The 24,037-nt window shown below is 40.1% G+C and overlaps 3 protein-coding genes across 3 annotated transcripts in view; 1 reads left to right on the top strand and 2 right to left on the bottom strand.

Moving 5' to 3' along the window:
• Positions 1-24,037, top strand: part of LOC307006000 (uncharacterized protein) — a 229,927-nt gene that overhangs the window by 192,693 nt on the left and 13,197 nt on the right. The gene's annotated exons all lie outside the window — the stretch shown is intronic.
• Positions 785-2,515, bottom strand: fmc1 (formation of mitochondrial complex V assembly factor 1 homolog). Its single transcript, XM_079618052.1, has 2 exons — positions 2,313-2,515; positions 785-1,075 (listed from the first exon to the last, which is right to left on the bottom strand). The coding sequence occupies exons 1-2, from the start codon at positions 2,427-2,429 to the stop codon at positions 869-871; spliced, it is 324 nt and encodes a 107-aa protein (XP_079474178.1). The 5' UTR covers positions 2,430-2,515; the 3' UTR covers positions 785-868.
• Positions 6,906-8,836, bottom strand: LOC307002734 (complement C1q-like protein 2; the record flags this gene model as incomplete). The annotated part of the gene is made up of 4 exons (XM_079620613.1): positions 6,906-7,243; positions 7,420-7,556; positions 7,651-7,704; positions 8,421-8,836. 4 exons carry the CDS (start codon positions 8,834-8,836, stop codon positions 6,936-6,938), a joined length of 915 nt encoding a protein of 304 aa, XP_079476739.1. The 3' UTR covers positions 6,906-6,935.

The following is a 24,037-nucleotide window of genomic DNA, read 5'->3' as shown; positions in this document are numbered from 1 at the left end:
TTTTACTTTTATTATGAGAGCCAGTAATAGCATCTGCAAACGGAAGACTTTAATCACATAATTAATTGCTCAATAGGGCTGGGCTATAGTTTTTCGAAGTGAACTAATTCGTTTTTTGCAGTCGAGCTTCATGTCGAACCGTTTTCTCTTCACTTCTGGGACTGTTCGATTAACAGATGAAACTCCAGTAACTGCATCTGTAATATCTGCCAAGCTTCCTTTATTAGGACCTGATACGCCACTATGTACGCTTGAAAATAAAATGTGGCGTTTTGAATGAACTTCTGATAATAAAATATGATCTGATAATGAGAAATTTTTCTTTTTCATTCGCTTTTGAGAAGACATGTTGAAATCCTGCGTTTGGTGTCATAATATGATGCCCATATATGGCTGTCAGTCGGATTTAATGGGCGGGTTTATGGTAATTGAGAATGAGCGTGCACGCGCGTCCCATTTACGACAGATTGGAATTCATTAACACACACACACACATTTCACTCTCACATCTGACGTTTACGAAGCATTTGTGAATCAGGAGAAGAGTTTTCGGGAAGGTCTCTTCACGCGCAAATCATTCACATATTTACACGTATGTTTACGAATGTTTCATGAATGAGACCCAATGTTTTGCAATAAGATGGGAATAATATCTACGTTTCGATAAGCAGAATCAGAATTGTTAAAATTGAAACGATACCCAACCCTACTTGAAAGGTTCTCCGCTGAGAAACTCTTTATTTTGAAGAGTGTGTTTTTCCACTGAGTAAGAGACACAAGCGTTAATGATTGTAAAGTGAGTCTGTTTATTAGAAGAGGAACAGAGATGAAGCTGCTCTCTCTCACACACACACACACACACAGGTCGTCAGGTCTCCCAGCCCTTGCCGCCGGGCTGCTGGGGGAGCCGGAGCCCCACGAGTCCGGCGGCCTGGTCGATGCGCACGTCTGCTCTGGGCGAGTGGTAGCGCAGGTGCAGACGCAGGTGCAGACGAGTGGAGCTCAGCAGACTCAGGTACGACTGCGCCGCATGCAGAGCCTCCACCTGCGCTCGACACAGCTGCGCTCCGGTCACCTGGAACACACACACACACACAGAGATCAGCTGAAACACACAGATCACCTGAAACACACACACACAGAGATCAGCTGAAACACACACACACACACACACACACACACACAGAGATCAGCTGAAACACACAGATCACCTGAAACACACACACACACAGAGATCAGCTGAAACACACACACACAGATCACATTCAGCAGGATCTTAATGTGGAAAAAGCCGCTTCATGAGCTGACGGTCGTGTTTCCCTCATTAATACATCGCTCACACACACTCACCGCTGACCCGGACTGACCCAACACACCTCAAACACACCGAGCAGATATATTACATTCACGGAAAATATATCAGTACAATATAATTACTTATATCTATAATTCATTTGTAATAGTTTTATTTTTCATAATTATAATATAAATATATTAATTATCATTTTTTATGTTCAAATATTTTACAAAATGTACAATATTTACTTAAATAATTTAACATTATACTTAATTATAAATATAACTAATTTATAAATAATATATTTTTATAATTATAATATAAATATATGATCATAATTTTATGTTAAAACATTTTTTTATGTAAAATGTACTTAAATATATTAATATTATACTTAATTACGAATATAATTAATTTATAATACATTCATTTTTTTCATAATTATATATATATGCATATATATAATTATATTATTAATTACAATAAATTTTATACTTAAATATTTAGAAAATATTTAAAACATGTACTTATATATTAATAAATAAATAATATAATATAAATATATTAATATTATAAATATAAATAATAATTTAATGAAGTATAATATAAGTATATATATTTAAGAAATAATATTATGAATTATTATATTTTCATGAAATAAATACATATTTTAAATACTTAACATATTATATTAATATATTATTATTATAATTATAATAATATCATATATTGAAATGATCATTTTATTTTTCATAATTAAAACAAATATATTATGTAATTGTATATTCATATTTGTAAAATATTATACTGTTATCATAATAAATATATATATATATGAATATAAAGATCACATCGTCGGTGTCAGAGAGTCAGTAGATGGAATCCCTTCACGTTCATGCAGTGACGCACACACACACACACACACACACACACACACACACACACTGTTATATCGAGCATCTCTTCATGACGCACACACACTGTTATGTCGAGCAGCCGTTATCGGTTCTGTTACCTGGTTCCTCTTGAACTGCTCGAGCACATATTTATAAACGAGAGTGTGTTTGTAACTGGAACCCTTCGCCATCCGGATCTCCTTCAGAATCCCGCGACACACACCGAGCGCCGCCATCTTCACGACAGACACGACGAGTCGAGCACACACACACACACAAACACAGAGAACCAGCGGGCAGACTCGACCAATCAAACACACAGACGGCGATCGGCGAGTGTAGCCTATAGTGGTAGAACAGCGACGAATCAACACATGATATTTGTAGAGGAAAAGAAGTGCAATTACATTGCAAAATTACGAGAATCAAAACATACATTGCAAAATGATATACATTTAAAACAATTCTGTGTAGTATTTTTAGAGTGTGAATAATAATGGACATTAACTAGGCTTATTTAAAATAAAAATTTATTTTATTAAACATGTTTTATTAATTAATATTGATTAAATATATACTGACAAAATCTTTAAGTGACATTCAAAGTTCGATTCACTAAAAAGAACCGATTCATTCGTTCGAGAATCACATTAGAGTTTTTGCACCGCATGCTTTTGATTCACTCAAAAGAGTCGGTTCATAAGACTCGGTTCAAACGAGTCATTTGTTCTCTAATCGCTTTGGTCTGTTTTAAATCATGTATCTCTTCAGTATCGACGCTATTTTATTGAAGTATTTTGTATTTATATTGTATCGTCAACAAAATGTTTGCAGCAAAACCGACGTGTACAGGATTCATTGTTTGCTATTCAAGTAAAGTTACTGAAGCAACACACACACACACACACACACACACACAGGACAAGGACAAATCAAGTCACCTTTATTTATATAGCGCTTTTTACAATACAGATTGTATCAAAGCAGCTTCACAGTGATCATTCGTGCAGTTTAAACAGCTGGTCTCTGTATACAGACTTCAGAAGATCCCAGGTCAGTTTATTTTAATTTGTTTGTTCTGAGCATTTTGTTGTTGTTAAAGATCAAAGAGTTTTGTTGGCAGACGAAGCAGCGACTGTATTGGATCTGGCAGCAGCTGTAAATTATTTCATAATGTTTTGTCTGTAAATTATGCTTTTATATGGATAATGTTTTCATTATATTTTCGAATAGCAGAGTTCACACCACAACTTTACCGATTTACCTCAGGCCTCCAGCGCTCGACTTCTAGCTTCTGACCAAGGCTGTGTCTCAATACATAAAATATCATAAAATACTCTAAGATAATGTCAGTAAATGATGGAGTGCCACAAGGATCTGTGCTAGGTGTAAATGACCACTAGCAGTGTTTTATTATGATTATCCTGTTTCTTACTTTTATTTTATGAGACTTTTATTTTGACATCATGCTATCTACATGGGTGGTTAATCTCTCCACGCTCACACACGCACTCGTGCAAATAATAAAAAACACAAGAAGTCACAAGAAGGCACGGTACAAGACGATGCATGTTTAGAGCCAGAGATTGAAAAATATTGCTGTAACTAGTGATGGGCAGATCGAGGCTTCGTGAAGCAATGAAACAGTTGAACCAAATGGTCCATATTGTTTCGAGGCTTCGAATCAATCCGACACCCGTCTCCACGGTGACACCTAGTGGTCACTTGCAGGTGTTGATCCTGAAACAACCTTGACGAGCCATTACATTTTTTTATTTTTATTATTGTACTTTTCTAATATGTGAATCTTGTAATAGGCTCCTCACTGTGCATAATGTTATTTTGGTCCTGCAAAATGAATATTAATAAAATAAATCAAGCCACAATGTCTCACTTTTTTAGATATTCTTATTCAAAAATATTAATTTCTCTGCTGTGGAAGGACATAGCCTACTTCTTTTTTTACAGATAATATCTCCAGCCTTTGAAAAAATCCTCTCACAAAGGACACTTGTTGCTGGAATGCAAAGATATTTTTTAGCCAGGACATACAAATGAGGAAAGATTACTGCTCTCTCTTTCCAGTAAGTTAGTGGATCATGAGTTCTGGGCAAATACGCATCGTTGATGTATTTTTTCACTTCCACTGTGGCATCAGCTGTAGCATTGTGTATCATCTGGGTTTGATGGATACGACGAGTATCAAAAAGTTCCCATAAACTGTCCTGTGTTTCTACTGGTGTTGATGTTGATGGGTCTGATGTTGACATTTCTATCCCTATCTTTAATCTATCTATGTATCTATCTATCTATCTATTAATGTAGCTGTCTATATATATTTATATCTATGTATATCTATTAATGTGTCACTATATGTATACTCTGTGTCTCTAGCCTATCAGTCAATGTGTTGTGTAAATTTAAATGTAAATATAACTAAACAAATTGCACTATAAATGTCACTATATCACCAAAAATCCGCTATCTCAAAATCAAACTCCTCTCACAAAAACCCACGAGGTCAATATGCGTTGATTTCACTTTTATACAGATGTGCGCTTGTGTGGTCTATTCCCGACCGTGTCAATCAAGCGCTGATTCGGCGGATCACACCTGATGAAACACTCGTGAAACACTTCGAGGCTTCGTTTGGCCATAGTCACGTGACATGGGTGTTTTGAATCACGCTTCGGATCAGTGTTTCGAATCATCTGCGCTTCGGGATCTCGCAAAGCTTCGGAACGACTGTTTCGCGTCAGCCATCCCTAGCTGTAACCTTCAACTAAAGTGTTGTTTGAAGTGTCATACCACTCAGTGCTTGATTGTTTTGGCAGTAATAATTTAATTTATGAAGTTACTAGCTAGCGCTCCAACGTTCAGGTTAAGTTTAATGGCGGCTGCTTTCCCTGGATCACCACTATTTAGCACCCTTTGATATGTGGAGCGAGGTATGTGGTTCATTGTAATGTACTATTTCATAAGAATTCATTTCATATATTCATGTAAATGGTAATGAGATTCATTGCATATAATTGTTGTTGCCTGCTATGTTGTTATCAATGTGATGCTAGCTTGCTAAAGTGCATTTGTTAAAGGATTATTTTGTATCTGGCTAAATTGCCTTTGTTATTTTCCTTTTAAGTTTTCACGGTGTTGGTGCAATGCACGCTCGTCTGAATTAAAGTACACCCGTATGGAAACACTCCCAAGCCTGTTTATTCCAAGTTGAAGGGTTGCTACACTAGGCCCTGGGTAATATTATAAGAAAACATGGAATTAATTTCCACTGTTATGCTGATGACACTCAGTTATATATTTCATCAAGACCGGATGAATTCAGAGTTGACAGAGTGTGTTAAAGATATAAAATATTGAATGACCTGTACATTTCTTCTATTAAATTCAGCTAAGACTGAGGCATTACTGATTGGACCAAAAACCTGCACACAGAATTTCTTATAATACAATGTGCATTTTGGAAGGACGTCCTGTTACTTTATCCTCTACAGTAAAAGACCTGGGTGTTATACTAGACCGCAACTTGTCTTTTGAAAATCATATTTCAAATGTCACAAGAACAGCCTTTTTCCACCTTAGAAACATTGCTAAGCTACGTAATATGCTATCAGTTTCTGATGCAGAAAAGTTAGTTCATGCATTCATGACCTCGAGACTAGATTACTGTAATGCTCTATTAGCTGGTTGTCCTGCATCCTCAATAAACAAGCTACAGTTAGTCCAAAATGCAGCCGCTAGAGTTCTTACTAGGTCAAGAAAATATGATCATATAACACCGATCTTATCATCTCTACACTGGTTACCTATTAAGTTCCGTATCAACTACAAAGTATTGTTACTGACCTATAAAGCCCTAAATGGTTTAGCTCCTGTGTATTTAAGAGATCTTCTATCGCCCTATAATCCAGATTATTTGTAGATATTTGTCAACTCCACTGATTGGAAGACTGCGTAGTTAACCGCTGATGTGGAAACACTGCAGTCTAGTGGCCGAACGCCATCACTTCACGGGTCGCATAATCAGCATGCATTGTGGGAGTTCATGGTCAATTTGCGATATAAAGCAGCATAGACTTGTATTTTAAGACAATCACATGCTCTTGCGGGCCACATATAATGATGTGTCGGGCCTTGTGTGTGAGACTTGACATCAATGTACAACGAGCTATTGGTCAGAATGAGGGGCTTGTGACAGAAACATAAACTTCTTTGTTTTTGATCCGAAAATTCCAGATTTTAGAGACAAAGTCTGTAAATTACATGAAGACTACATGTCATGAATTACACAACAATGCCATTATTATAACATAAATATGATAGTATGACTTAAAAATAAATCATCTTTGATCAAACATATCACTGTACTACTGGTTTGTTGGAGAAATATTCAAGAACTCGAGGAAAAGAAAATGTCTCTTTATTCTCTTTATGTAGGATGAAGAGATGCAGAACAAGGGTTAGAAACCAAAAGCTCCTATTACCAGCTATCATTTAACATTCTAGATTGTTTACTTGAACACATTACTTTTGAGTCACTTGATATTCATGGGTCCCGTCTGTTCTCTTGCCGAAACTAAAGTTACATGTATAGACAGCTCAGAGCTTATGAGGACTGTCTCTTATACGAACTTTCAAACAGTAATCTATTGCAAATGTGCACATTATTTCTCATTAATACAGGTTTATATGTTGTATCTTAAATCATACTTTAATAGGGACTGGAATCACATTGATGAAAGCTCCTGTTGTCCTGAGGGAAACAGCATGTATCCGCTGAAAGTGTTGTGGTTATTCCCGTTATCCTGAATCCTGCTGTTAGGGCACAGTGTCACATAGACCACATCTCCAGCCTCCAGGACCAACACCACTCCTTTAGAGGAGTTCAACGCACCCTGATTCTGGTGAGCCCATGCCTTGATCACATTCTGTCCATTCTTCACAATGTAGGCAGTTGCTGGATTTGATTGAGGACCATGAGCGTAGACGGAGAATGTGAACACGTACGCTCCTGTCAGCGGGGCTGTGAACATCCCTAAAGCAAACAGAGATACGGAGTCAGCGGATTCCTGTACGACTGCTTCATTACCCAGCAGTGTGATCGTCTGGAGACATGGCAGATCATTACACACCTGCAGAGAGGTTTGAATGGAGTAGACGGGTTTTCATTCCTATAACTGAGCTTTATGACTCCACTTGATTAATAATTACCTGTAATCGGGTTGTAGGCGTTCCCTATGTTTGTGAAGACGTTCCTGTAGACTAGTATGATATCAGTGGGAGAAGGACCAATATCTCCGCTGCCAGATTGCAGCAGTGAAGCTGAAAATGCTATCTCTCTGTCTGTGCTTGAAAAACACAAGCAATATTGTGATATATTACTGTATTACGCTAAGAATGCACACACACGGAGTTTAACTGCATTCAGACACACAGTTTCACCTCTGTTTTCCTTTCTCAACTCTTCCACTCGACCCAGAGTAAGCTTGGACATTTCTGTGAAGAAATAAAGAATGTGTTAAATTATACATAAAATTGCTTAATGTTTTCTAAATCTAATTTAAAATAAAAAATTCTACTCCAATTCGTTAAATATAATAATTTACACAGTGGCGGTCAAAATTGTTTTGATGACAGACTGACTGCATCAGGTCAGCAACTAGTAAGCATGTGGAGTCACGTATCGTATCAAATATAAATCTTTTAGTTTAAACGTGCTCAGCTTTCAGAAGTTCTGTTGTGTTTGTTTTATGTTTGTTCTGAGAATAGAATTTTCCTCACTAGAATTCCTACATATCTTGTAATATTATAAAACACCATTACGGACGCAATAATTACATTAAGGCAATTCTAAAATGCCATTTAATGCGTTCAATCATCAATCATCATTAGAGCGCCACCCTCAGGCTGAATAAAGCAAGGACATTAGAATTCTGACAAAAGTGTGTCTGATGTGTTCAGTGATCAGAATAAAAAGTTTACAAAATGTTTATCATAAACTAGCGCTAAGACCCAGAATATGCACTATGGCCAAGAGCCACTGCTGAACAAAACTGAGGGCGTATTGCGATTACTGGTGTTTAATGCCGGTTAAAAGCAAACAGCAGTGTTTTCGTCATTGTACATGAGTATGGAACCAAAAGACACACACTGAACATTCACGGTAAGATTATGTGTACTGTTACACTCCTAATAGATTGCACAATTTGCACAGTAAACACTCAGTTTTACACAGTGCAATGTCCAGCACTGTTTTCCTCTGAGGATCTCTGGTAAAAGAGTGAGTGTCTCCGTCATGTTTCTTGTTCAGCTCTTCCAGGGTGGAGGTCTGCTGTTCCGCATCTCTCAGCCGCGTCTCGAGGGCTCTGATGTTCGCTCTCTGCTCTGTAACGGTGGCGGTCAGTTCTCTCAGAGCTGCATGGATGTCAGGGGAGCACAGATGACTGAACTGTCCTCTGTCAGATGAAGCTTCAGTTCTCCAAGTGTCTGCTTGAGGCGGATGCTGTCTTCCGTCCTCAGATCGGAGCTGTTGACTGATCTCCTTCTCACTGAGTCCTCCATCGACCTGCTGATGTACGGCACACACAGAGGTCTCCAACAGCAGCAGTAAACACACTAAACCCTTCATTCTTCACTGATGTGTGTGTCCAGCTCTTGCTCTGCCTTCCTCTCCTGGCGGGTAGGGCTTAATTCTGATTTTTTGTACATAGCATAGCCTATTTGTTAGGATTTTAGTATCATAATGATTAGGCTAATAAATGCACGCACAATTATCCGTGAACTTGATTTGAACAAATGCCTTTCAACTTGTGTGTGCAAAATTCAGAATTAAATTAATGTGCAGAAATTTGTACAAATAGAGAGTGCTATGTAGGCCTACTGTTGTAGCCATTAAAAAAGCGCGTTTCATATTTGTTAAAATATTATAATGTTATTATTATTTTTTTTCCATTTATGTTGATTTATGAAAAGTGAACAGCACGACCGAGATAGGATGCGCAATATGAGACATGGAGCGGGTCAGACATGATTTTGACCGTTGAAGTTGAAGTTGTTATAGAAAGCCTTTCTTTAAAGTGAATTTCGTTTTGTATAAATTGTATCTTAATTTTAATAATTTTTTCATCAACCAATTGCCTGTATTTAATGAATAGGCCGACGAAACAAATATAACGGAGGCGGCCGCGCGCTCACTTGCATTGCACGTGAACTAGAGCACATCCTAACTTAACGAAACTCAGTGTATGCCTCACACAGACATGACAAATACATCAAATACACAAAGCTTGAAATGTCTTTAAACGAAATAATTCAAAACGAAAAAAGAAAAAGGCTACTCTCTGATTATGTAATCCATTATTAGGCTTTATGTGCATTTCTCTCTATAAGCGCGTTCACACGGAGATGGCGATCGTCAACTTCATCTTTGCAGCCGAGTCGACACTTTTAGAGAAAACACTTGTTTATTAATAAAAATCAATATACGCGTCACCGGATTTACAGATGCACGCACACATATTATTTCGAAATAACGAGATATTGTGTTGAAATAACATTATTATTAATAATAGCCTACTTTGTTAAAAGAATTTAACAAATGAACGTGGACTAGTTCATTTTTAGATGTGTGAACTTAGTTCATAAAAAAAAGAACTATGAACATGAACTAGTTCATTATCATATTATTATATATTACATATATATATATTATTATTTTTAGAAGCTACATAGGCAGTGTAATTTTTTTTGTTCCATTACCTCCAACCCCCGTTTTGAGTCGCCGGATCCACCCCCCCTCTGCGCTCCGGGACCTCCCACTTTACAAATTAAGCACTGCTGGCGGGGTCTTCTATAGTGTGCTGATTTACTGACTTTTGGACATTGTCCTTTTATTGTTTAAGATAAAAAGGTAGTTAAAGTTAATCATAATTAAAGGGATGTTCCGGGTTCAGTAGATGTGTAGCTTTATTCTCAATGTTGAGCACAACAGAAAATATAAATCTTTTATAAATTAAAATAGATTGTCACACAATTTTCTGGTATCCGTTTGCATCTTGCAAAATTACTAGGTTTACCAACTTTATGATGGAAGAAAGAAAGAAAGAAAGAAAGAAAGAAAGAAAGAAAGAAAGAAAGAAAGAAAGAAAGAAAGAAAGAAAGAAAGAAACACAAACAAACAAATAAACACTGGATGCATTTCTATCAGGACCACTATCGTCAAATACAATTGACAATTAGCATAGTTTGGATTGCCGGTATGGTTATATGTTCGGGCGAGAACAGTGATAGGAGCAGCAATAACCCCCCTTAGGGTGAACACAACAGAACCAACATGAATGTATGCAAATAATTTATTCATAAATCGAGAATCAGAGGGAATCAGAATGGCAAATCCTGACTGGAGACAGGAGGAGCTGGGGAGGGAGGAGGGTAATCAGCTCCAGAGAAACGCAATCGCTGCTGATAATACTGAGGAGATTATATATGTATACGGTGATGTATTCCTATAGGTAGACGTGGATCAGCTGACAGTCACTGATGCGAGCTTGACTAACGTGACCTGCCAGAAATGAATGCTTTAGCATAAGTTCTGCCGGGAAGACTTAATTGTTACATCGCTGTACCTTTATCTATCCAATCACATTCCAATACGCGTGGTATAAAAGATCGGTCACTTACTCATGTCTGAGTTCGCAGATACTGACGCTCCAATTCAATTGCTCGCGTCAGTTGCCGACCAAACATGTCTAAAGACACAGAACTTCTTTGTGTCTACTCCGACTCCGACGATGATTTCGTCTCACCATCTCCCCCTGCTGCACGCCGCAGCTCACGCATCCAGAGTCGTATTTCTCCGTGGGCACAGTGGTCATCTGAGGATACAATTAAAGCCCTCGAGGAAGCCGGCATACCGACTAGCCAAGGTCTCTCCAGAGAAGACCTACACCTCTTGGCCCTGAACACCTTGGGCACTCCACCTGCCTCTTTTCCACCAAAAGCTTCAACTTCGTCAGTTCAACCCAAACCAACTGGCAAGAAAAAATCAGCTAAGTCATCCTCACCGCATCCAGCCAAGAGATCAGCAATTCCTGCTCGGCTAACATCTCCTCCGCAGATCGTCGAACCTCCAGATACGAACTGCCAGCTCATTTCCGCAGTACAAAGCCTCGCCCAGACGGTCAAAGGATTAGAATCCAAAATGTCATCTCTGGAACATTCTATTACGATTTCTAACTCCAGCACCAACCCGGCCATGATCTCTCCAGTGATTCCACAGTGTAATCCTCTTCATTTCGGACTAAGCAACCCCTCGAACGAGCCTTCTACATCCTCTGCTTTTCCCACTCCTCTTCATTCGATTCAGACGCCTTTTCAAGACGTTTCTGCACCAACGGCGTCCTCTAACTTCAACCTATCTACGGCCGCACCTGCTCAAAATTTCGGTAGGCGTTTTGTTTCACCAGCCGCTGTAACGGTATCTCCTCACCTAAGAAACAACATCATCCAAGGTAAGGATGTTAACTTGGCTACTTTACTGCTTCCTTCACCCGCTACCGATAGAAAAATGGTGGACTGCGGTGACGTGGCAGTTCTTCTTAAAACCTCTGATCCCCGACTTCAACGCAATCTTTCGTTTGGCGAATTCGTAATTGCTTTCGGCATCTACAGAGACATTTTGTGCCAATGTTATCCAGAGAGAAGGGAAGAACTAGATCTTTACTTGTCTATGATCGCGGATTTCAGCCAAAGATACGGGGGCACGTTGTTTTATGAATATCACAAGTCTTTTGCTGCTAAATCTGCTTCCTTCATCGCACTTTTCAATTCAAGACTAGACTGGTCAGTTACAGACACCGAGCTACTCGTCCGGCATTTCGGCGGCCAAAAAATCTTGGCCTGCGCTATTTGCAGCGCTCACGGGCATTCGGCTTCGTTCTGCCCCAAAGCATTTGCAAACAATGATTCGGCTACTGTCCATGGTGCTGAAAACGTAAGAACCCCTTCAAACAGCAGAGGTCGCCATATTTCACGCTTCAATGGTGTCCCTTTATGTTCTCGTTTTAATGAATCTGTTTGTACATATCCTAACTGTAAATTTGCTCATATCTGTAGTTCTTGCAAGGATCCGAACCCGAAATCTGTCTGTCCACGCCGGTACAAACCTGCTACCCACGGGAAAGCCCCAATACAGAGAAAATTCTGAATAGTCACCCATCTACTCCTATCAATATCCCGAACCTTTCTAGCTACCTTTTTTCTCACCCTGATCCTGTTTTCGTGGATTATTTAATCACCGGCTTGTCCCAAGGGTTTCGGGTGGGAGTTCTTTCACATCTTTCTGCCTCTTTCGTTGCTAAAAATTTGCAATCAGCCAGAAATGAACCCGACGTGGTTTCAGCACTATTAGAGAAAGAGGTTAATAAAAGATATGTCATTGGCCCTTTCGCTTCTCCTCCTTTCTCTCCTTTTCGGATCAATTCTATCGGGGTAGCAACGCGGAAATATTCTGGCAAAAAACGTCTCATCTTTGACATGTCTTCTCCTCATTCCTCTAACGTAGTAAGCGTTAATGAATGCATTCCTCTAACCCCTTTCTCTCTACATTACGCCTCGGTTGACAATGCAATTCAGTTAATCAAGCTAGCTGGCCAAGGCGCTCGGTTAGCCAAAGCCGACATTACAGACGCTTTCAAAACCATGCCAATCCACCCTTCCGATTGGCATCTTTTCGGAGTTAAATGGGATTCAAAATTCTATTTCGCCGTAAGGCTCACATTTGGATGTAGAAGTAGCCCGCACATATTCAACACTCTTTCTGAAGCTTTGTGTTGGATCCTGCTGAATGTCTGTAAACTTCCGTTCGTTTTGCATCTACTGGATGATTTTTTGTTGATCGATTTTCCAAATTCTCAATCTACCATTCTTGATATACTTAAGCAGGTATTTAAGGATGTTGGCGTCCCCCTCTCCGCAGAGAAAACACTGGGCCCCTCTACTTCGCTCGAATTTCTAGGCATTTTTCTCGATACGGTCAAAATGCAAGCTTCTCTTCCTCAGGAAAAACTCCTACGAATCAGATCCTTTCTGGATTTTTCTTCTTCTTTACGCGTCGTTTCAAAACGTGATATTCTTTCTCTGCTCGGCCACTTAAATTTCGCCATGAGTATAATTCCACAAGGAAGGGCTTTTATTTCTCGGCTGCTAACACTGGCTCATTCTACGAAAAACCTAAGCGATTTGCTTCATTTAGATGAAGGATGTCTTTCTGACATTACATTTTGGACTCGTTTGTTAAACGATTGGAACGGCATTTCTTTTTTCTACAACGACGTTTTCGAATCATCAGAAGATTTACATCTATTTACCGACGCCGCCCCCTCCATCGGATTCGGGGGTTTCTTCCAAGGACAATGGTTCTCAGAGAAATGGCCAATCGCATTTCCCGGATCCACTTCTGGCTCAGTTTCTTCCGCGCTCTACGAGCTTTATCCACTAGTTCTAGCCAGCGTAATTTGGGGTCCAGCGTGGTCAAGGAAACGCATTATGATGTTCTGCGATAACAAAGCCGTCGTTACCATCATTAATAAAGGCAGATCATCTTGCCAGACGATCATGCCTTTCGTGAGACGCCTTATTTGGCAATCAGTCGTTTTCAATTTCATCACTAAGGCAGTTCATAAACCCGGACACTCTAATGTTATTGCTGATGCCTTATCTCGTTTCCGTTTTCAGACTTTCAGACGGCTTTGCCCTTCAGCCAACACGGATCCCACACCTTGCCCTCACCTATCAGCAGCAATGTTAAATTAGATGACTTGGTTACATCAGCCAGACATTATATGTCTATAGGAGTAGCTCCCTCTACTTTTAAAGCTTATACTTCCGCTTGGTCTTCTTTTTTAATGTTTTGCTTTTCTTTTCAAACTCCCGTATTTCCCATTTTGCTTACGACTGTCTGTTCCTTTCTCGTTTTTAATTTCGAAAAACGTAATCTTAAACCTTCTTCCATTCGCAGATTACTCGCAGGCATTCAATTTTACGCAAGATTTTTCAATCCCGATTTTCCTAGTCTTTTCTCTGCTTCATCCATACGGCTATTGCTCAAAGGTATAAGTAAATCCTCTCGTAATTCTCCAGATAAACGTTTGCCTATCACCTTGCCCTTATTGCAAAGATTAATCACTTCAATACGTAACGGCCTATTTCCTACATATACTAATACTTTATTAGAAGCCGTGTTTCTAACCGCTTTTTACGGGTTCATGCGTCCGGGAGAATTTACTTCAGCAACCAACCATTTCAATCCTGCCCATGACCTTTCTTTTTCTGACTTACGCTTCTCAACTAGTTTCTTTACTCTTTTTCTCAAACACTCTAAGAATGATTCTGAAGGTTCTGGTGTTACACTTACAATTTCTAAAATTAACAACAATTTTTGCCCTTTCTTATCTATGCTTAAATTTCTCAAAATCCGCCAGAGATCCCCAGATCATTTTCCTCTATTTATTCTACCTAACGGAGCACCCCTCTCTAAAGCCTGGTTTAGAAATCACCTAGTTTCCGTCCTCAAAAGCTGCAGCTTATCCCCCTCCCAGTATACCGGACATTCCTTCAGGATCGGGGCAGCCACTACAGCAGCCGAACGCGGCATCTCGACTGCAGCCATCAAGATCCTAGGCAGATGGTCTTCCTCCGCATTCGAGTCATATATAAGACCTGATTCAAGAATCATCCTCGAAGCTCAGCAAGCTCTCCAGTAAATGGTCCAGGTAAATCCCTATGCAACTACTGGTGGTGGTGTGTAAAAAATAAATAAATAAATAAATAAATAAATAAACACATGTGTGGCCCTGCGGCCTTGTCTCCGTAGTCTAGAAGACCGTGTTAGTCTATGTGGTCTAACAGACCGTGTGGCCCTGCGGCCTTGTCTCTGTGGTCTAGCAGACCGTGTTTGTCTCCGTGGTCTAACAGACCGTGTGGCCCTGCGGCCTCGTCTCTGTGGTCTTAAAGGCCATGTGGCCCTGCGGCCTCGTCTCTGTGGTCTTAAAGGCCATGTGGCCCTGCGGCCTCGTCTCTGTGGTTTAGCAGACCGTGTTTGTCTCTGTGGTCTAACAAACCGTGTGGCCCTGCGGCCTTGTCTCTGTGGTCTAGCAGACTGTGTTCGTCTCTGTGGTCTAACAGACTGTGTGGCCCTGCGGCCTTGTCTCTGTGGCCTTATAGGCCATGTGGCCCTGCGGCCTCGTCTCTGTGGTCTAGCAGACCGTGTTTGTCTCCGTGGTCTAACAGACCGTGTGGCCCTGCGGCCTCGTCTCTGTGGTCTTAAAGGCCATGTGGCCCTGCGGCCTCGTCTCTGTGGTCTTAAAGGCCATGTGGCCCTGCGGCCTCGTCTCTGTGGTTTAGCAGACCGTGTTTGTCTCTGTGGTCTAACAAACCGTGTGGCCCTGCGGCCTTGTCTCTGTGGTCTAGCAGACTGTGTTCGTCTCTGTGGTCTAACAGACTGTGTGGCCCTGCGGCCTCGTCTCTGTGGTCTAGCAGACCGTGTTTGTCTCTGTGGTCTAACAGACTGCGTGGCCCTGCGGCCTTGTCTCTGTGCTGTAGCAGACCGTGTTCGTCTCTGTGGTCTAACAGACCGTGTGGCCCTGCGGCCTTGTCTCTGTGGTCTTATAGACCATGTGGCCCTGCGGCCTCGTCTCTGTGGTCTAGCAGACCGTGTTTGTCTCTGTGGTCTAACAGACCGTGTTCGTCTCTGTGGTCTAACAGACCGTGTGGCCCTGCGGCCTTGTCTCTGTGGTCTTATAGGCCATGTGGCCCTGTGGCCTTGTCTCTGTGGTCTAGCAGACCGTGTGGCCCTGCGGCCTTGTCTCTGTGGTCTAGCAGACCGTGTTCGTCTCTGTGGTCTAACAGACCGTGTGGCCCTGCGGCCTTGTCTCTGTGGTCTAGCAGACCGTGTTTGTCTCTGTGGTCTAACAGACTGTGTGGCCCTGCGGCCTTGTCTCTGTGGTCTAGCAGACCGTGTTTGTCTCTGTGGTCTAACAGACTGTGTGGCCCTGCGGCCTTGTCTCTGTGGTCTAGCAGACCGTGTTCGTCTCTGTGGTCTAACAGATCGTGTGGCCCTGCGGCCTTGTCTCTGTGGTCTTAAAGGCCGTGTGGCCCTGCGGCCTTGTCTCTGTGGTCTAGCAGACTGTGTGGCCCTGCGGCCTTGTCTCTGTGGTCTAGCAGACCGTGTGTCTATGTGGTCTTTAAAAAAAAAAAAAAAAAAAACATACTTAAATAAATATGTACACGATATATATATATATATAAATTCCGGAAGCATCAACAACTAGAGGTCTTCACGGGTCCAAAAATTCTTACCCGAACCGGAAGGGACCCGTAATTTGCTACACCGAACCGACCCGGACCCGACTATTATTTCAAAAGCTGGACCCGGACCCGTGCAGACCCGATACATTTTTTGTAAGCTGGACCCGAAACTGCCGGGAAGACACAGACCCGACTGGACCCGATTGTCACATTTTCCACCTTAAACTGCTATTACAAGTCAATAAACCTGTTGCGAAAAATTACAACTTTTTGTCTTACCTAATTTAAGGAGCCGTAGCAGCGTAAAGTTAGTAGTCTCTCCATCCTTTCCTTGTAACGTTACGTTACCTTACTGGCTGTGATGCATTACAATCCTTCGGCTCCGACAAGAAAGTTATCCATGTTATTCCTCTCGTTATTCCACGAAGTCCAAGCTTAATCCTTGTTATTTCAGCTTCAAAAGTCCACATGATGTCACGGACTCACGGTGACGGATGACAAATTAAACGAGTTAGCTGCTAACTCGCACAATAACTTTTGGCTGTTTGCCTTTTTGAACTATAATAACGATTGCTCGTTCAGTGCCATGGCCGCTGCGCTGACGTTATTTATCATCTCCGTGCTCTCTGCTCTGCATCATCGAGTCTGAATCTGACCACTAAAACTTTAAGATTGAACAAAACGATTAATTGACATTGTAAAATCTAAAGCGCGGTTTGGCTGTCCCTCACTGAAGCTCTGCCTCTGGTAACTGGTTGCCATAGAAACATGACACGCGCTTGACTGCAAATGCGCGCTAGCTGGATGGATCAACCTAAAATATGCTTTTTAACGCAATTTATTTTGAGTGTCAAAGTAAACATTCATGTGACAGTTCACCTCAGATTATGTTACTGATTTAAAATATATTAAATATGAGTGTGACAAGACGCATTTTTGAGATTTGATGACTCGCACGGGTATTACACACAATGTTAAACAGACCCGGGACCCGAAGTAATAGATTCGACCCGACCCGGACCCGGCTGATCATTTAAAATATAGACCCGAACCCGTACGGGTCCCGGGTCGGGTCCCGGGTCAACGGGTCAACGGGTTCACCTGAAGACCTCTATCAACATGGCAAACGTGCGTACCACAAACAATATGAAATGCTCAGCGTATTACACTCCGCACTTATGTCTCCAGGTTCTGTTCTAATCACGAAGTAGCCTTCTATTAATTAGCTTCCAGCCATATGGCGTTCCATGTTCACACTTACCATGTTAACTTCTGTTCTTCTACTTCTAGGAACTCCAGGACACAAGAATGGTGGGTCAACTTTAATTACCGTTTTTGGGGGTAGGCTCCGTCCTGGCGGAAGCATTCTCCCACCTAATTTCTGGGGGTCGGCTGCGCCCCTGCCTTGATCTTCAGGCAGGATATGCAGAGTCCGGACCCTCAGACTGCGAGCTACGGACGGGGCCTACGCCAAAGAACTTTATTGCTTGCTGGGTTGTTAATAAATGGATAATTGTCACCGTATTTACTCTCCCGAGTCTTTCTGGTAGAAATGAATGCTTTAGCATAAGTTCTGCCGGGAAGACTTAATTGTTACGTCGCTGTACCTTTATCTATCCAATCACATTCCAATACGCGTGGTATAAAAGATCGGTCACTTACTCATGTCTGAGTTCGCAGATGCTGACGCTCCAATTCACCACCATCCTCCCCACCACCTCCAAGTCGAATCCTCCCCTCCATCCTCCCCACCACCACCAGGATGGTCCCTTCCATACCTCACAGGGGGTCGGCTGCGCCCCTGCCTTGATCTTCAGGCAGGATATGCAGAGTCCGGACCCTCAGACTGCGAGCTACGGACGGGGCCTACGCCAAAGAACTTTATTGCTTGCTGGGTTGTTAATAAATGGATAATTGTCACCGTATTTACTCTCCCGAGTTTTTCTGGTAGAACTGACGCTACGCCTGATATTTACACGGACAAAATCAGAAAGCTTTGTGGCAATACTACTGAAATATTAAATACTAAATATTTTAATATTTTAAATTGCTTTAACTAAAGAATGAGTTTGCGTTTATTTCTGTGGTGATTGATCATTCCACAAATGTTGTTGATGGAGTTTAACCCCACAAAAAAACAGGACAAAATCTATCTAATTCTTTCCTTGCCGTTAATGTATAATTACATTATATATAGAATATACTGAAAGCAATCTGTGTAAAACTCAATAAATGGTTTACAACATTTTAATAAAGTTATTAAACACAAAACTTGTCGCGTTAAATTCAATGACATCAAAACAGCAGATGTAATAATTAACCTTATTTACAACTTTTCACCTGCAATAATGCCTTAGATTTAAGATAACGTTTACAATGACTTGTTATACTGTATCAGCTGTGTTTTTATCCATGTTAATTATTACTTTCTCAAGGTTCTGTCACGTACGGCACCTCAAAGGTCTCTCTGTCATGACAACTCTCAGAGAGATTAGGGTGGTGATGGCTATGGCAATGTTAAAGGAGAACTCCGGTCAATTTTAACATTGAGCTCAATTTTTAGTAAATTTGGAGTGCTGTCAATACAGAGAACAACGACAAAAATCGGTGTTGTCTACACCGTGTTATCCTCTTTTTAAAATTTGCACCCTGTTGACTTCAATGGGGCAAGTTTTAAACCTGCTTTTATTTCTCTTATCATCCTTGATGCGTCATACAAGTTCCCAGCCATGTTGAGTGATTCCTTCAGAGTGAACACGAGTGAATCTGACTGCAGTAGATGTGAAAGATATGAATAAAAATGATGTTATTTCAGCCAGCGCACATACCTGTATTTACTTCCTGTTTTCGGTCGAAGTCCAAAGTAGTCGATTGTCGAGTTCACGCGCATAGGTTTAGTTACAAATGATCACGCGCGTGAACTCGACAATCGACTACTTTGGACTTCGACCGAAAACAGGAACTAAATACAGGTATTTGCGCTGGCTGATATAACATCATTTTTATGAATATCTTTCACATCTACTGCAGTCAGATTCACTCGTGTTCACTCTTAAGGAATCACTCAACATGGCTGGGCACTTGTATGACACATCAAGGATGTTAAGAGGCTAAAAGCAGGTTTAAAACTTGCCCCATTGAAGTCAACAGGGTGCAAATTTTAAAAAGAGGATAACACAGTGTAGGCAACACCGATTTTTGTCGTTGTTCTCTGTATTGACAGCACTCCAAATTTACAAAAAATTGAGCTCAATGTTAAAATTGACCGGAGTTCTCCTTTAATGTATTTGGTCTTGGCTGAATAGATCCGTTACGCTGCTGAGACTTTCTACTGCCATTACATTCACAGTGATTGCTCGTAAACACAACTATTCAGTCCAAAGCAAAAAGCTGAATGAGTGGATGCAGGCCGCCATCTTATATACCCATATGTTTGTGGCCATGGCTTACCACCCATAGTTCACTCACCAATTCTCATCAGCAGTTTCTTTACTAGTCAGAGGTGGCCGGGTTGCCAAGTGAGACCATAGACACTAGTTCGCTGCTGATCTCAGGTCAAGTCAAGTCACCTTTATTTATATAGTGCTTTTTACAATACAGATTGTATCAAAGCAGCTTTACAGTGATAACATGAAAATAATACAACAAAGTTTGTTTCTAGAAGAAAACTGAATCATCGTCCACCTTTAAGGCAGATCTTTAATATTGTTGAATATTAAATTCAATTAAATTCAATTCAAGTTTATTTGTATAGCGCTTTTTAACAATACATATTGTTTCAAAGCAGCTTTACAGAAAATGCATTTCAAAAATATACATACAAAAATACAGTTAGTTAATCATAAATTTATGGCATAACATATCGCCGGCGTTGGGTCGTCTCTTCACAGGCGTCGAGTCGTCTCATCACAGGCGTTGGGGCATCTGAAGTCTCCATGAGAGGCTGGATACATAACTGGAGCTGACGAACTCTATTTGAGTTATAGGGACAGGCGTCCCGAGATAACAACAAAAAAGGCAGATGGGAAATAATTAGCGTAGCTGCTGTTCATAATATGAATGCAATTGATCTGATTTAACTGTAGTATAAAAGGTATGAGATGCATCATGTGAATGCTTGGCTAAAGAGATGCGTCTTTAATCTAGTTTTAAACTGGGAGAGCGAGTCTGAGCCTCGGACAATATCAGGAAGGCTATTCCAGAGTTTAGGAGCTAGATGTGAAAACGCCCTCCCTCCTTTAGTGGACTTAGATATCCTAGGTACGACCAGAAGCCTCGAATTTAGCGATCTTAAAGAGCGCGATTGATTATATGGCGATAGAAGATCTCTTAAATACACAGGAGCTAAACCATTTAGGGCTTTATAGGTCAGTAACAATACTTTGTAATTGATACGGAACTTAATAGGTAACCAGTGTAGGGATGATAAGATCGGTGTTATATGATCATATTTTCTTGATCTGGTAAGAACTCTAGCGGCTGCATTTTGGACTAACTGTAGCTTGTTTACGGAGGATGCAGGACAACCAGCTAAAAAAGCATTACAGTAATCTAGTCTCGAGGTCATGAATGCATGAACTAACTTTTCTGCATCAGAAACTGATAGCATATTACGTAGCTTAGCAATGTTTCTAAGGTGGAAAAAGGCTGTTCTTGTGACATTTGAAATATGATTTTCAAAAGACAAGTTGCGGTCTAGTATAACACCCAGGTCTTTTACTGTAGAGGATAAAGTAACAGGACGTCCATCTAGATTAAGGTTGTTTTGTAAGAGGTTTTGTGTGCAGTTTTTTGGACCAATCAGTAATACCTCCGTTTTATCTGAATTTAATAGAATAAAATTACACGTCATCCAATATTTTATATCTTTAACACACTCTGTCATTTTAGATAATTTAGTGTTATCATCTGGTCGTGATGAAATATATAATTGAGTGTCATCAGCATAACAGTGGAAACTTATTCCATGTTTTCTTATAATATTACCAAGTGGCAGCATATAAATTGAGAATAGCAGGGGGCCTAACACAGATCCTTGCGGCACTCCATAATTTACTGACGTTATCTTTGATTTTTCCCCATTTAAATGGACAAAATGGTAACAGTCTGATAGGTACGATCTAAACCAGCTTAATGCCTGTCCCTGTACACCAGTGATCTACAGTGCTATGCATAAGTTTAGACACCCATGCTAAAGTTGCCTAAAAAGAGGAATAAAAAATCATCTTTTGGAAATTTATCTTAATGCCTTAATTTAAAAAATGAGGAAAACTCCAACCTTTAAGGACACCAATTTTCTTTGTGAATGAATAATGTATCTTAAAAAAATAAATGTTCTTCCTTAAAATACAGGGTGCATAAGTTTGGACACCCCTATGTTAAATTCCCATAGAGGCAGGCAGATTTTTATTTTTAGAGGCCAGTTATTTCATGGATCCAGGATACTCTGCATCCTGATAAAGTTCCCTTGGCCTTTGGAATTAAAATATCCCCACATCATCACATAACCTTCACCACACCTAGAGATTGGCATGGTTTTATTTCAGTTAGCTTAAAAGCTGGTTTAATTTGCATTGAGATATGATCTTATGGAAAGTACCCCATGTCAATCTCTAGGTGTGGTGAAGGTTATGTGATGATGTGGGGCTATTTTAATTCCAAAGGCCAAGGGAACTTTATCAGGATGCATAGTATCCTGGATCCATGAAATAACTGGCCTTTAAAAATAAAAATCTGTCGGCCTCTATGGGAATTTAACATAGGGGTGTCCAAACTTATGCACCCTGTATTTTAAGGAAGAACATTTATTTTTTTACGATACATTATTCATTCACAAAGAAAATTGGTGTCCTTAAAGGTTGGAGTTTTCCTCATTTTTTAAATTAAGGCATTAAGATAAATTTCCAAAAGATGATTTTTTATTCCTCTTTTTAGGCAACTTTAGCATGGGTGTCTAAACTTATGCATAGCACTGTATAGTGTCGAACGCAGCACTAAGATCGAGTAAAACTAGTATTGAGATACAGCCTTGGTCAGAAGCTAAAAGTAAATCATTTGTAATTTTAACGAGCGCAGTTTCTGTGCTATGATGTGGCCTGAATCCTGACTGAAATTTTTCATAGATATCGTTTTCTTGCAATAAAGAGCACAATTGAGCGGACACAACTTTTTCTAGTATTTTAGACATAAATGGAAGATTTGAAATGAGATTTAAGATTTATTACGTGTGGAAGTTTTTTGTCCAATAATTAGAATCTCTGTTTTTTCTGAATTTAGTAGTAGGAAATTACTAGTCATCCAATTTTTTATATCAGCTATGCATTCCGTTAATTTTGTGAATTGGTAGGTTTCGTTAGGTTTTGAAGAAATATACAGCTGAATATCGTCGGCATAACAGTGAAAGCTAATTCCATGTTTCCTAATGATATCTCCTAATGGTAGCATGTACAGAGTGAACAGCAGCGGTCCTAGTACTGAGCCTTGTGGTACACCATACTGAACTTGTGATTGATAAGACATCTCTTCATTTACTGCTACAAACTGATAACGGTCAGATAAGTATGATTTAAACCATGCTAGTGCAATTCCACTAATGCCAACATAATGTTCGAGTCTATTTAAAAGGATGTTGTGGTCAATGGTGTCAAATGCAGCACTAAGATCAAGTAACACTAATAGAGAGATACAACCACGATCGGATGATAAGAGCAAATAATTTGTGACTCTAACGAGAGCTGTCTCGGTACTATGGTACGGTCTAAATCCGGACTGAAAATCCTCGCTGATATCATTTCTTTCAAGAAAAGAACACAGTTGTGAGGATACTGCTTTTTCTAATATCTTGGACAGAAAAGGCAGATTCGAGATCGGCCTGTAATTGACTAGTTTTGTAGGATCAAGTTGCGTTTTTTTAACAAGCGGTTTAATCATAGCTATCTTAAAGGTTTTTGGTACGTATCCTAGAGACAAAGATGAATTAATGATATTAAGAAGAGGATCTATGACATCTGGAAGCATCTCTTTCAGCAGCTTAGTCGGTATAGGGTCTAACATACACGCATTTAGACGGTTGCATAGTTATAATTTTGTCCCTGATATTATCGATCTTATAAGTGAAGAAGTTGAAAATATTACTATAAATTACAGCAACACCTCCTCCTTTGCGTTTCAGACGAGGTTCATGTTTATAACCGTAATCTTGTGGGGTTGACTCATTTAAAGCAATGTAATCGTTTGGTTTTGGCCAGGTTTCTGTCAAACACAGCACATCTAGGTTATAATCTGTAATCATATCATTAACTATTAGCGCTTATGAAATAAGAGATCGAATTTTCAGCAACCCAAGCTTTATAATTTGCTCATTTGTATTATATCTGTTTTTTATTTGTTGAACATCAATTAAATTTTTAACCTTAGATGGGTTTGAACGTTTTTTGGATTTCCAAGTTCGGGGAACAGACACAGTCTCTATATGATGATATCTAGGTGAAAGAGTCTCTATATGATGATATCTAGGTGAAAGAGG

The sequence above is a fragment of the Phoxinus phoxinus genome, assembly GCF_949152265.1.
Source record: "Phoxinus phoxinus genome assembly, chromosome: 1".
In the NCBI taxonomy this organism is placed as follows: Eukaryota; Metazoa; Chordata; class Actinopteri; order Cypriniformes; family Leuciscidae; genus Phoxinus; species Phoxinus phoxinus.
The sequence above is the reverse complement of the archived record's forward strand: the minus strand, read 5'-3'. Positions and strand labels throughout refer to the sequence as shown.

Bases quoted from the DNA above. Each gene is read 5' to 3' on its own strand.
- fmc1 (XM_079618052.1), bottom strand. From the start codon at position 2,429: ATGGCGGCGCTCGGTGTGTGTCGCGGGATTCTGAAGGAGATCCGGATG. The intron at 1,076-2,312 runs GTAACAGAACCG...TGTGTGTTCCAG, and splicing joins AGCAGTTCAAGAGGAACCAG to GTGACCGGAGCGCAGCTGTG.